Source organism: Rhinoraja longicauda, chromosome 1 (assembly GCF_053455715.1).
Source record: "Rhinoraja longicauda isolate Sanriku21f chromosome 1, sRhiLon1.1, whole genome shotgun sequence".
Taxonomy (NCBI): domain Eukaryota; kingdom Metazoa; phylum Chordata; class Chondrichthyes; order Rajiformes; family Arhynchobatidae; genus Rhinoraja; species Rhinoraja longicauda.
The window spans coordinates 81,365,468-81,379,663 of record NC_135953.1 but is presented as its reverse complement, the minus strand read 5'-3'; the positions used below and the strand labels follow the sequence as shown (position 1 = coordinate 81,379,663).

General features: G+C 46.9%; 1 protein-coding gene across 1 annotated transcript; it reads right to left on the bottom strand.

The window, feature by feature from the left end:
- Window positions 1-7,129: 7,129 nt before the first annotated feature.
- On the bottom strand, window positions 7,130-8,650 carry LOC144599721 (fibroblast growth factor-binding protein 1-like). Its single transcript, XM_078410983.1, has one exon. The coding sequence runs from the start codon at window positions 8,501-8,503 to the stop codon at window positions 7,820-7,822; it is 684 nt and encodes a 227-aa protein (XP_078267109.1). The 5' UTR covers window positions 8,504-8,650; the 3' UTR covers window positions 7,130-7,819.
- Window positions 8,651-14,196: the final 5,546 nt, after the last annotated feature.

Below are 14,196 nucleotides of genomic sequence, written 5' to 3'. Positions count from 1 at the left end.
ATTGCCCAAGACCAAGGTTCACCTGACCTCGGGTGCTGTCTGTGTGGATCATGTGGATCCTGTGATCTCCCTGTGATCATGTGGATTTCCTCTGGGTGCCCCAGTTTTCTCCCACATCCCATATCAACATTTGCCAATCAATATACCCATTTTATGATGCTGGGGCTGAGCAGGATCAAGAAGACAAATGGCACACTCCCATTCTAAGTTCTTATGCTCTTGGGTTAATTGTATTGCCACAGGTCCAGACCCGCACAGGATATTCCAGATGTAATCTTTGATGCCCTGAAAAATTTCAGTAAGACATCTTTACTATTTCACTCAGTTTCTCTAGCAGTAAAGGTCAATTGCTTTCTGACCTGAACGTTAACTTTTAAAGCTTTGTGATCAAAACCATACAGATCCCCCTAAGCATCAAGCCTTTTCAATCTCTTTAAAAAAAAAGACTGCCTTTCAGTTTTCTCTGTCAAATAGATAGCCACACATTTTTCCACAAGATATTCAATTTTCCATTTCCTTTGCCTATTCACTCAGCCTGTTCCATTTCCTTTAATTTGCTTCACAACCCACAATGCCATTACCTTAGTATCATCACAAACACAGATGTCACACAAAGTGCTGGAGTAACTCAGCAGGCCAGGCAGCATATCTGGAGGAAAGGAATGGGTGACATTTCGGGTTGGTGCCCTTCTTCAGACACAAATATATGACTCCTGGTTCCCTTGATATAGGTTACGAGCAGCTGAAGTCCTAGCACCTAGTCAGTCCTTCAGTGTTGTAATAGCCAAAACCTCCCACACCAAAAAGGGATTTCCACACTGTTTCTTGCCGGTTATGGCACCACAATGACACATCAGTACAGTTGCTGCCTTACAGCGCCGGAGATGCAGGTGCAAGCCTGATCATGGGTGCTGTCTGTGTGGAGCTTCTCCCTGGGACAGTGGATTTTCTCCAGGTGCTCTGGTTTCCGTCCACACTCCAAAGACATACAGGTTTGTAGGTTAAATGGCTACGGTAAAAATTGTAAATTGGCCCTAGTATGTAGGATAGTGCTGGTGTACGGGGTGATTGCTGGTCAGTGCAGATTCAGTGGGCCGAAGGGCCTGTTTACATGCTGTACCTCGAAAACTAAAAATGTAGGCAATCTCCAAAAACACCAGTACATTATTGTATTTGAGTTTAGTTCATTGTTACCTGTACCGAGGTACAGTGAAAAACTGTTGTTGCATGCTAACCAGTCAGGGAAAAGACAATACATGATTATAATCGAGTCATTCACTGTGTACAGATACGTGAATAACGTTTAGTGCAACACAAAGCTAGTAAAGTCAGATCAAAGATAGTTCAAGGGTCTCCAATGAGGTAGGTAGTAGTTCAGGACTGCTCTCTAGTTGTGGTAGGATGGTTTAGTTGGGAAGAAACTGTCCATGAATCTGGAGGTGTACGTTTTCAATGAGAGAGGGGAGAAGAGGGAGTGGCCAGGGTGTGATTCATCCTTGTTTATGCTACTGGCCTTGCCAAGGCAGCGTGAGGTATAAATTGAGTTAATGGAAGGGAAGTTGGTTTGTGTGATGGTCTGGGCTGCTTCCACAATTCTTTGCAATTTCTTGCGGTCTTGGATGGAGCTGTTCCCAAAACATGCTGTAATGTATCTTATAAAATGCTTTCTATGGTGCACCTGTAGAAGTTGGTGAGAGTTGTAGGGGACATAACAAACTTCCTAAGCCTTCTAAGGAAGTAGCGTCATTGCTGTGCTATCTTGGACATTGCTTCAATATGGGTGGTCCAGGAGAGAGGTTGTTAGTGAAATTTACTCCTAGAAATTTGACCCTTTACTTCAGGGCCGTCAATTTGTACTGCGATGCTTCCTGAAGTCGAATACTATCTTCTTTGTCTTGAGGACAATGAGAGGAAGGTTGTTGCCTCGACATCAGGCCAGGGACCTCGTCCGTGGACCTGTTGTGGCGGTAGGCAAACTGCAGTGGGTCAAGGCTGCTTGGTATATTGGATTTAACGCGTTTCATAAATAGCCTCTCAAAGCCTTTCATAATGGTGGATGACAAGGCCACTGGTCCATAGTGGTACACCTCCCATGCTCTGATGTTATTAAATAACCTTATGTAGACACTTATTGAAGCAATTCTTTGCATGCTGGTCCTTGAAGTGGATCTACTATCATTCATTACAATCGCTTCACTCTTTAAAATATTTATTTCCCCTGAGCAGAGGAAGATTGATAGAGAAGACCTTGCCTTGCAGGCATTGAGTGTACGGCACATTCTCTTACGTGCTACAGTGAAAATATAAGCTTTTTTTTAATTATCAAAAAATGTATTCAATTATTTTAAAACAATATTTACAATACAATAAAATGAAACGGAACCCACCACCAGAATACAATACATACAAATATACCAAAAGAAACTATTATACATCTATATTACAATCCCTAACCAGTCCCGGAAATCCCCCAGGCTGCCTGTGGACAGCGCATAGTCCCTCTCCAACACCACCCGGGAAAATATAAACAATGTCTTGCTGCTCAGCCTCCGGTTGTATGCAAATATAACCATAGTCGTCAACTTATTTCTGCATAGTTTGAACAGTTTCACATTAATTCTGAAGGTTAGCTCCACACTGATGTAAACCTAACTGACCTTAGTTCCAAATTTTTCTCTCCCTCCTTTTTTTTGCAAATGGTGGGATTAAATTACATTTACAACCATCCATTCTACAGAAAATAAATCTACAATCAATGGAAAAAAAATTTAAAAGGGCAAATCAATGCATCCATATCTCCATTTCACATTTTTTCAAAACCTTATGAGTAGGACATCAGGTCCTAGGACCCATTAGTTCACAGACCCATTATTATTTCTTTATCAATTGATTGATTGAAAGAAACAGAAAGGAAACAGTCCCGTCAGCCCCATTACTAATTTGTTATTGATTAATTGAATGATACAGCAAAAACTCGTTTGTGCATTTATGTTAATTGGCCTCAGTAAATTCCCTCTAGTGTGGAGGAAGTGGATGCAAAAGTGGGATAACATAGAACTTGTGTGAACAGGTGATTGATGATCGGCCTGGACTCGGTGGGCTGAAAGACCACACAACAGCTTTTGAGGTCAGGATCAACTCTGGGTGTCTGGCAATGTGCGTCTCTATCAGCTGTGGAGCTGTGCTATCCTTAATTAATTATAAAAAGTTACCAATTATAATTTATTTTAGCTCATTTACTGTTGTTCTCTTTCTTTAGGAGGTTGTCTGCGTCTTTATATATGAAAACAGACACAGAATATTTAAATTAATATCTCAATTGTTTCCTTATACTCAAATCTAATTTTACCAGTCACAATATACGGGCATCTACATTAACTTTACCCAACCCTTTTTTTGCATATCTGTACGTTTATGTATTCCACCTTCATTGTCCATCAGCCTTTCCTCAGCCAACATTTAAAAATGTACTAGACCAAGTGGACCCGTTGGGCCCAAACCTCTCCTGCATTGGTGCAGCACCCTCTCCTCCCCCTCCCCCTCCATCCTTCCCCCTCCCTCCTCCCCCTCCCCCCTTTTCCCTCCTCCCTTCCCCTCCCCTCCCCCCATTCCCCCCCACTCCATCCCCCTCAATCCCCCTTATCCTCCCCCTCCTTCCCTCCCTCTCAACCTTACCCTCCCACCCTCCCCCTCCCCTCCCCTCCCACCCTCCCCCCTCCCTACTCTCCCCCTCCCCTTCCCTCCACCCCCCACTCCATTCCCCTCTCCCCTCCCTCCCTAGGAGATATATTTCAACTTTAAAATGTGAATCACTTTAACAATATAACACCAATTTTAATTAAACTTCTTCCATTAGCACCAAAGGGACGACGGTGAGTAAGGTGGGCCTAAAATTGTTGCGCTATCGTGTACCGTTTTGGCTGTAGTTCAGGAACAAACAAACAAACCAACAAGTTTTAGTATATAGATGATTACTTTTGTGGAACCAAATTTCCAGCAGTTTGCCATTGTAGCAGTTTCTCCTCAGTTGGACTGCCCCAATGAATGAAAATTGAATTATATGGAAAAAGACATTGTGGAAAAAAATATTGGATGAAGCCCAATGTGGAAATTTCAACAATATAGGGAAAAGCTGGAGGAAAAAACAACAGCTGGGGAAGATAAGACATTTATTGATGGGGAGAAAAACGGAGGATGAGAGGAAGATTGAAAAAACTCGTAAAGATTCATAAAAATAAATCAGAGGGAAAAGGCTGAGGATAAGGAAGGATTAACATTTATAGTGAGGCTCACACCCCAGGATATCCCTACTAGAAAACCAATTAATTATTTTTCAAACTGTAGCCACTATCGTAAATAGTCAGAAAGAAACGGCCAGTGTTCATCAGTGAGCTTGTTACCATGGAGAAGGGAACTGTGCAGCCAAGAGAGAGCGGAGCACACAACCTCCATCAGATTCAGCAAGAGGTGATGAGGGAGACCATAGGATCCGGGTGGTCAGCCAACACATGGAGCTGCCCGACCCCAGCAATGCTCCACCCATGCAACGCCGACCAGGGCAACTTTGCGTGAGAGCACTGAGTTGTGGCACGGCTGGCCTCAGACAAGCAGCCTCTCCAGACAAGCAGCCTCTCTAGACAAGCAACCTCTCCAGACAAGCAACCTCTCCAGACGGTCATTGCAGGGGGAGGGGGTCGTGGAGTCCAGTTCTGGTCATGGATTAAACACTAGTTGCGGGCACACAGATCCCTGGCACAGTGTTTTAATAAACACGGTGGGCCACATCCCTCCGACTGGAGGAGCAAGTTAATCAAGTAACACATCGGTGCATGGAGGAACACAATGAAACATAGAAACAGGTGCAGGAGTCGGCCATTCTGCCCTTCAAGCCAGCACTGCCATTCAATACGATCATGGCTTATCATCTAAAATCAGTACCCCGTTCCTTTTCCCCCATATCCCTTGATTCCCTTAGCCCTAAGAGCGAAATCTAACTCGCTCTTGATAGATGATGACAGCAGAGGAAATAAGGTGTTCAGATTTTTATTCAAGGTCTACGAAATGAGAATAAGAAAGCCTGTCCTGTCCTTGTGGACGTGCAGCTGCATTGGAACAGCACTAGAGTTAATGAAACTGTCAGATTTAACACCAGGGGGGATGGAGTGCAAGCGCCCCAGGCTCAGAGCTCGCTGACATCTCAGCAAACAGCCTACAGCGTGCGAGTGGCGAGGGTGAACTGTGAACGGAGAAGCACTGAGCCCACTGCACGTCTCCCGGACGCCCCGGGGTTCGCACTGACGGGCGGGGAGGGGCGAAGCAAAGGGAGCGGCCTCAGAGCGGGTTGGTTCCCCGGGCGTGGGGTGAGCGCTAGGCTGACGAGTGGGAGCAGCAGGGCCGCCCACAGCCGGAGGGAGGGAGGGAGGGACGGACAGCGGGCAGGAGAGGCGGGTGGTCCGTGTGGTGGGCAGTGGCACGGAGCAATGAATGGGCGGGAGCTGGGACATATCTAATGATAGTTGGCAGTGGGCCAACTATCTTATCGAAACGTATAAGATTGTTAAGGGGTTGGACATGTTAGAGGCAGGAAACATGTTCCCAATGTTGGGGGAGTCCAGAACCAGGGGCCACAGTTTAAGAATAAGGGGTAGGCCATTTAGAACAGAGATGAGGAAAACCTTTTTCAGTCAGAGAGTTGTGAATCTGTGGAATTCTCTGCCTCAGAGGGCAGTGGAGGCCAATTCTCTGAATACATTCAAGAGAGAGCTAGGTAGAGCTCTTAAGGATAGTGGAGTCAGGGGGTATGGGGAGAAAGCAGGAACGGGGTACTGATTGAGAATGATCAGCCATGATCACATTGAATGGTGGTGCTGGCTCGAAGGGCCGAATGGCCTCCTCCTGCACCTATTGTCTATTGTCTATTGTGGGCAACCGCGCAATGAATGGGCGGGAGCTGGGACATATCTAATGATAGTTGGCAGTGGTCAACCACCCAATGCCTTCTCTCCGACGAGAGTTGTGCAACTCTCTCTCTCTCTGCACCCCCTCCACCCTACCACCACGTTTTAACCCACACTCGCATCCTTTTTAAACATATGTTTCATTAATTTGTTCTACCTCTCTCTATATCCCAGTCGACATCTCTCGTTTCACTTTCCCCTGACTCAGTCTGAAGAAGGTTGTCGAACCAAAAAGTCACCTGTCGCCTTTTTTCCAGAGATGCTGCCTGACCCACTGAGTGACTCCTCCAGCACCCTGCCTTTCATTTAAATGTCTTTTTTATTATTCTTGTCGAAATATCTAGACTTGAATGAGATGAAATATTTTTGAGAGAGCCGGGTTGCTTAGTAACAGCAAATTTAGTTTTGGGTGGGGTTAACATTTCGATGTTGTTACAAAATGATTTTAAATTGAAAATTTTGAAGGAAGTAGTGTAGGAAAATAACTGCAGATGCTGGTACAAATCGAAGGTGTCACAAAAATGTTGGAGTGACTCAGCAGGTCAGGCAGCATCTAGGAGAGAGGGAATGGGTGACGTTTCGGGTCGAGACCCTTCTTTAGACTGAAGAAGGCTCTCGACCCATTCCCTCTCTCCTAGATGCTGCCTGACCTGCTGAGTTACTCCAGCATTTTGTGATACCAAAGAAAAGAGTCATGTTATTTTTTTAATGCATTATTTGGGTTAAATGAGTTTGGTCTCGCACGGTTTGACGGCAGAGTGAGTACCGCCTCTCTGGGATGGATATATGTTTCCACTGTCCAGCTAAGATTTCCAGGCACCGTCCTCAGCCCCAGCGCCGGTCACTTTCGCTCAGAGAAATCACTGTGCTGTTTAACCCAACGATACGACTCGCGGGTCCCAGACTCGCGGTTAGAGCAGAGCAGTTGTGATCCTCAACACATCACTCGTGATCAACCCCGCGGGCTCCTTGAATTTGCCAGGGTCTGTGTAAACCAAACACTTTGGGGGTTTTGATCGCTACTTAAATCACCGAGCATCCTCGCTGGCGGCCCCGGCCAATCTCAGTACCCGCACCCACGGAGAGATCTTACACCAACACTCTCACAGTTACATTGTGTTTCAAAATGTTTTTATTATCCGTTTTAGTATTATATATAAACAGTTTTATTCACAATGCGCGCTGGTTAATCTAAGCGACAGTGCGTTTGAAGGTTCAGACGCCGTGCTGTGAGTGGGGAATATCTTTCCCTTCACTGACACTGGACAAAGCACAACTTGAAGTGTTTAGTCCGCCTGGCTGTCCGGGAGAGGGGCTACCCCGAGCATGTATGTCTTGGACTGGCTCAATAACGGGCAGCAAGGGCAGGGTGTGTGGTTTAAGCGGCGAGGCAGTCCCGGGAGTCGGGACACTGTGCTCTGGACAGCGGCGCGTCTTAAAAGAGTTTTAGACAATAGACAATATGTGCAGGAGGAGGCCATTCGGCCCTTCGAGCCAGCACCGCCATTCAATGTGATCATGGCTGATCATTCTCAATCAGTACCCCGTTCCTGTTTTCTCCCCATACCCCCTGACTCCGCTATCCTTAAGAGCTCTATCTAGCTCTCTCTTGAATGCATTCAGAGAATTGGCCTCCACTGCCTTCTGAGGCAGAGAATTCCACAGATTCACAACTCGTTTTGGGCGAAACTATGTTCCGAACACCTGTTAATAAATTAGAAACACTTTGCACCTTAGTGGCTTATTTATAAATCGTGGAACTTTAATACAATTTATCAGCTATACAAACAGTAGTCCCAGAGTAGGTAGAAAATACACCGCAGCGCAGACACAGACAGAGAGGTGTTGCAAGTCCCTTTGCTTTAGCCTTCGAAGGCGATCATCATGAACTTGCAGAGGGTTTCCCACTTTTCGCCGCATTTCTCGGCGGTTATTTTGTCAATGTCGGGACTCTCGGACTCCCCCGTGTCGTGGAGGGGGTTGGAGACCTTGTCCTCCGCAGCGGCAGCGGCAGCGGCCGCGGGCAGCAGACTGGAGCGGCTCATTTTCATTTGTGCTGTCTTGGTGCTTTTGCACAAACTTGCTTTCAGCACCGCCGACGGGTCGCTGCAGTCAGCCTTCTTCTTCAGTGCCCTGGTCACTTGTTTCCAGTAGGTCTTTACATTGCTGCCGTACTTCTGGCAGGTGGACGGATGCCCCGTGAACTCACACCAGTAATCGCTGTGACCCTTTTTGCATTCAAGGCGCAGGTTCCTTTCGCCGCTCTCCTCCCCTCTCAATGTCCACTTGCACTCCTCCTTGTTCTTGCCCACGAACTTGCCACCTTTCGGAGCCGAGCTCTTCTTGCTTCCTCCCTTCGACTGCTTCCTCCCTTCGGCTGGAGGTGCCTCTGCCTTCCCGTGGCCGTCCTTGTCCCGGGTCTCCCCTCGGTTACGCCCGCTGCCTTTCCTCCGCTTCACCTTCTCCTGGTCATCGTGGGCACCGGCCAGGAGACACTGCGTGACCAACAGGACCAACAGGAGCAAGCTAACCCTCGCCAACTTCATACTGATGTCTCCCGGGAGAGGGGCGACTGGAAAGCGAAGACAGGAGAAGCCTGTTTGTGGTTTTATTTTAAATCGAGATACACGACTCTGTAAAGTAAACCAAGCACCTTGGAGGCTGAGCTCTGAGATGCCGCTGGCAGGCAGGTCCCGCCGTCACTGCCGACAGCCTCGGTCTTTGGCCATTTATACGTTTGGGCGACGCCTACGATGGGTGGGGCATCTCCGGAGAATACCTCAACTCAGCCTGACGCAGGTCCAGGCCACCACACTTGGCAGGGCTGAGCAGCGGTGGGGCCAAAAGGCGGTGGCACCCGCTGTCCAATGAACATCCTGGGATGGCAGGACTTCCATATGAAGAAAGACTGGATAGACTCGGCTTGTACTCGCTGGAATTTAGAAGATTGAGGGGGGATCTTATAGAAACTTACAAAATTCTCAAGGGTTTGGACAGGCTAGATGCAGGAAGATTGTTCCCGATGTTGGGGAAGTCCAGAACAAGGGGTCACAGTTTAAGGATAAGGGGGAAGTCTTTTAGGACCGAGATGAGAAAGTTTTTTTTCACACAGAGTGGTGAATCTGTGGAATTCTCTGCCACAGAGGGTAGTTGAGACCAGTTCATTGGCTATATTTAAGAGGGAGTTAGATGTGGCCCTTGTGGCTAAAGGGATCAGGGGGTATGGAGAGAAGGCAGGTACAGGATACTGAGTTGGATCATCAGCCATGATCATATTGCATGGCGGTGCAGGCTCGAAGGGCCGAATGGCCTACTCCTGTACCTATTTAAAAAATATATAATTTTTTTTTTAAGAACCGCAAGCGGCCACAAGCGGACGTGGACAGCGGACAGCAAAACACTTTGGACGATTTCCTCCTGGGATGTGTATTACATATCACAGGCCGTTTGTTCATTTCTATAGTTGAGCCACTGTATGGGGTTTATCGGATGCGGCGCCCAACGGGCGGCTGATCGGCCAGCGATACTTTTGTTTGCGCCCGGTGAGAAACTGGCATCGACATCCTGCATTCACGTCCCATTCTCCCATTCAGGTGCGGAGTCGGCGATGGTTTTAATGGCTGGGAATAAAAGATCGCGGATCATGGGGTAGTCTGAACCTGGCTGTTGGCTTCATTTGATTAAATCCTTTACTTGGGATCAGGGTTAATGGGAAGCGCCACCTGAATTTTTGGGGTAATTGGAAAATACTCACAACATCCATAAATGACTTAGATCAACGGAGGCCCGGCCCGCAACATAAATGCAGATAATAGGATTGTCACAAAATAATACGTTATGATCCTCATTGACAGCGAGAAAAATCTTGTCCACGAGAAAGCCCGTTTGATTTCCTTGTTGTGGTTTGGGGTGATTAGTGATTTGTGTTTTGTACTCTACCTTTCTGCGAACCCTGCATTGCGCTGAGTACTGTAGTTGAGTATGAACCAGGACGCTTCATTGTCCGGAGTGCTCCGAGCTGGGGATAGTTGCTGAAGCAGGAATCGCTGGGTTGGGTATCTGCCTCTCTATTCTCCGGGCGCACAAACTTCACCCGGTTACAAACACACGGTTATTTTGAGCCTGTGACGGTGCATTAAAATGTCCATTTTCGACCAACTCTCGGTGTCGGGACTTTGCACTAAGACTTATTTTTGTTGTTTCAGGAGCGTGGGAGATAGCTTATGGCTTGTGGCGTTTTGCGCAACTGAGACCTCCGGGGAGAAGCCCAAGGGCAGGTCAAGGCGATCGGCACCTTTACATTCAATGACAGGGAAACGAATTGCAGATCATTCCATGACTGGACAAAGGCAGACGATTGCGTCCAGCCCCATGTGATAGATCTAAACGCATGGTTTACCTGTCACGGTTTAAATGCTTACAGGACAACGCATGCTCAATCCTTCTGGGCAGTGATAGATTCAAAAATAACATCAAATACGAACTATTTTTTCTTATAATCGGCACTCCCCTGTCACGAACTGACTCTGCATCCTAAGTGATTTCCCTTCAATTCATTCGCCAAAGGTCTCCCCGTATTTCTGTCCCCAAGGGTGATGCTGAACTTCCATTTGACAGTTCTCTCTCATGCTGCAGGATGTCGACCAACTCTTGATTACAGCTTATTTAGCCTCCTATTGCCCCAATTCCATTTCTGCCCTTTTATAGATGCTCTTTGAAATCCCGTTCCCACCGACTGCGGACAGCAGGACTTTCAAAGTCTTAAATATGAAGAAAAATGCTGGGAACGCTGATGTTTCGGGCAGTATCCAGGGTTAACGTTTAAGGGCACAGAGTGTTGGACGAACTCAGCGACTCGCGCAACATCGGACTGAGAGTATGAAGAAATGTCCCGACGCGAAACGTCACCTATCCATGCTCATCAGAGATGCCGCCTAGCCCATTGAGTTACTCCAGCATTTTGTGGGGTTTTTTTTGTTGTAAACAAGCATCTGCTTGTTGCAACGTCTAACGTTTAAGGGCAATTGCTTTTTATCTGGAATGGGAAAAGTCAGATATCGAACATGCTCTGTGGACTTTGGGCAAGGCGGGGAAAATAGGTGACGGGGAGAAGAACAAGAAAGAGTGAATGACACACGGAAGGCGGCGGCGCAGCTGTGAATGAATCGCAAAGGTTGGTCACAGCCCAACCCATCTGTGCAGGGGTGGTGTGAGAGGGAGATTGCCAATCAGAAAACACTCGCTGGAACTTGAAATATGAAGCACTGCAATTGCTGGATGGTTGAAATAAAGAGAAATGTTGTAGACACACAGCTGCTCCCTCCCTCCCCCAATTGAGCCCAAGTGTCTGGGAGGTGACCTTATAGACGATTATTAAATCAAGAAAGGCGAGTACATAAGGTGAAGGGTCACAGGTTTTTTTTCTCCAGGGTAGGGGAGTCGAAAATTAAAGGACATAGTTTAAAGTGACAGAGGACACACGAGGAGCATTTTTTTTCACACAGAGGGCGGCAGGTATAAGGAGCAAGCCGTCAGGAAAAGTGGTGGAGTCAGATACAATTACAACCTTTAAAATGCATTTGGACAGATACGCGGCTAGGAAAAGTTTAGTGGGATATTAGCTAAAAATGGGCAAGCAGGATTAGCTCAGGTAGGCAATTGGACATGATACAATAGGTGTGGACCCACAGCTGTGGACAAAATGGGCGGAAGGTACTGTTTCTATTACAGCAGATTGGCCGGCGTTTCTACAGAGGTAAAAGTGAGTTAACATTACAGCGTGGAGACCAGTTCTCATTAGACGGGCTCTTTTTTAATACTTTGAATTTAAACACTGAGCCCTGGGGATTGCATCATACCCAGTCAAGATGCGATGCTGTCCCTGAAAAGTGAACGATGCTGGAAGCCAAAGACAGAGTGGAATGGCGGAATTAAGTGACTCTCACCAAGAAGCTGAGGAGACCAAAGGAGGTGGTCTGCGGCACAGTCACTTAATCTGCATATGGTTTCAGCAGGGTAGAGGAGACAATATTCATGACCGCAGACTGTTGACCGCTAAATTGGAAGAGCTTAGACAATAGACAATAGGTGCAGGAGGAGGCCATTCGGCCCTTCGAGCCAGCACCGCCATTCAATGTGATCATGGCTGATCATTCTCCCCATACCCACTGACTCCGCTATCCTTAAGAGCTCTATCTAGCTCTCTCTTGAATGCATTCAGAGAATTGGCCTCCACTGCCTTCTGAGGCAGAGAATTCCACAGATTCACAACTCTCTGACTGAAAATGTTTTTCCTCATCTCCGTTCTAAATGGCCTACCCCTTATTCTTAAACTGTGGCACTTGGTTCTGGACTCCCCTAACATTGGGAACATGTTTCCTGCCTCTAACCTGTCCAACCCCTTAATAATCATACGTTTCGATAAGATCCCCTCTCGTCCTTTTAAATTCCAGTGTATACAAGCCTAGTCGTTCCAGTCTTTCAACATATGACTGTCCCGCCATTCCGGGAATTAATCTAGTAAACCTACGCTGCACGCCCTCATTAGCAAGAATAGCCTTCCTCAAATTTGGAGACCAAAACTGCACACAGTACTCCAGGTGCGGTCTCACTAGGGCCCTGTACAACTGCAGAAGGACCTCTTTGCTTCTATACTCAACTCCTCTTGTTATGAAGGCCATTGGCTTTCTTCACTGCCTGCTGTACCTGCATGCTTCCTTTCAGTGACTGATGCACTAGGACACCCAGATCTCGTTGTACGTCCCCTTTTCCTAACTTGATAACATTCAGATAATAATCTGCCTTCCTATTCTTACCACCAAAGTGGATAACCTCACACATCCACATTAAACTGCATCCGCCATGCATCCGCCCACTCACACAACCTGTCCAAGTCACCCTGCAACCTCATAGCATCTTCCTCACAGTTCACACTGGCACCCAGCTTTGTATCATCTGCATACTGCTTCACCGAGGAGTATCTGGGTCCTTGGATGACAGATATGGAGGCACAAGAAACTCCAGGTGCTGGAATCTTGAGCAAAACACAATGTTCTGGAGTAACTCAGCGGGTCGGGAAGCATACGTTGAGGGAATTGATAGGTGACGTTTTGGTCCCAGATCTTTCTTCAGACTGAAAAGTCTGAAACGTTACCTATCCATTCCCTCAACAGATGCACGACCCGCTAAATTACTCCGGCACTTTGTGTTTCGAAAGATAGGGCAGGTGTTGCATCTCCTACAGTTGGATTGAAAAGTGCAATGGTTACAGAAAAGGAGGACATCTTAGCAATACTGATGTGGAACGCTGACAGTCAGACCTGAGATCATCTATCGTGGCTCCCACTGATTGTCGCCAGAAGCTTGCGCCCTTTTCAGGACGGACGGTGACAGCGATGTAACATTTGAAACATGGATGATGGACACGAAAGAAGAAAGAATAAGTCAGACCCCTGTTCCCGGGCTGGAAATATCAAAGAGTAGAGGGGCGTAACCTGAAGGTGAGTGGGGGTTAAAGTTTAAAAGGAGATGTGCGGGACAAGGTTTTCACACAGAATGCGAAGGCTGCCTGGAGTGTGTTGTGTTTTTCACTCCTGTCAGTATGAAACACCGTTACTGCAGTATCAACCCTAATTATGGCTGCTTCACCCAGAACAGAGTATATCATCTTTTTAAAACTGCCATCATTAGCTCCACCTTAAAAAAAATTTTTTTTAATCTCCTTATAAATCAAACCTATCGTTTCTCTTTGAAATTATGCAATCAATTATATCCCAACCCTCCCACTTCTACATTATTTGATAACTTCTTTATTCCCCGCCCTGGTTCTGCTGGTCATTACTTTTTTCGTGGGGTTGAAGATCACTTACTTCTGGTTCCCCAGGGACACTGCGAGAGCCGCTGTCTGCGCCACAAATGGGGGAGGGAGGTGGTGGCCGAGAGAAAAGGTAAGCGAGTAGACTGCGATGTGCTCTGTGCCGTCAATCCCTTACCAAGGGTCTTCGTTTGCTCCTGATTTGGAAGTTCTCGATATCACCCCAAAAGCTATCTTTACCTTGAGCAATTGCAGCCTTGAGATTCCCAGCAGTTGGTGGAAATATTGCATCTCTTCGAGTCAGCTTTAAACACATCCTTCAGTCTTTCCACTGTCTGCCTTGAAACCTATTCCTATGTCAAAGTTCAGTGCAAGTGCAAGTCCAACTGGCTAATTGCAATTGACTCCCCAACATTGGGGATATAC

Coding starts and splice junctions, on each gene's coding strand:
- LOC144599721 (XM_078410983.1), bottom strand. CDS start 8,503: ATGAAGTTGGCGAGGGTTAGCTTGCTCCTGTTGGTCCTGTTGGTCACG.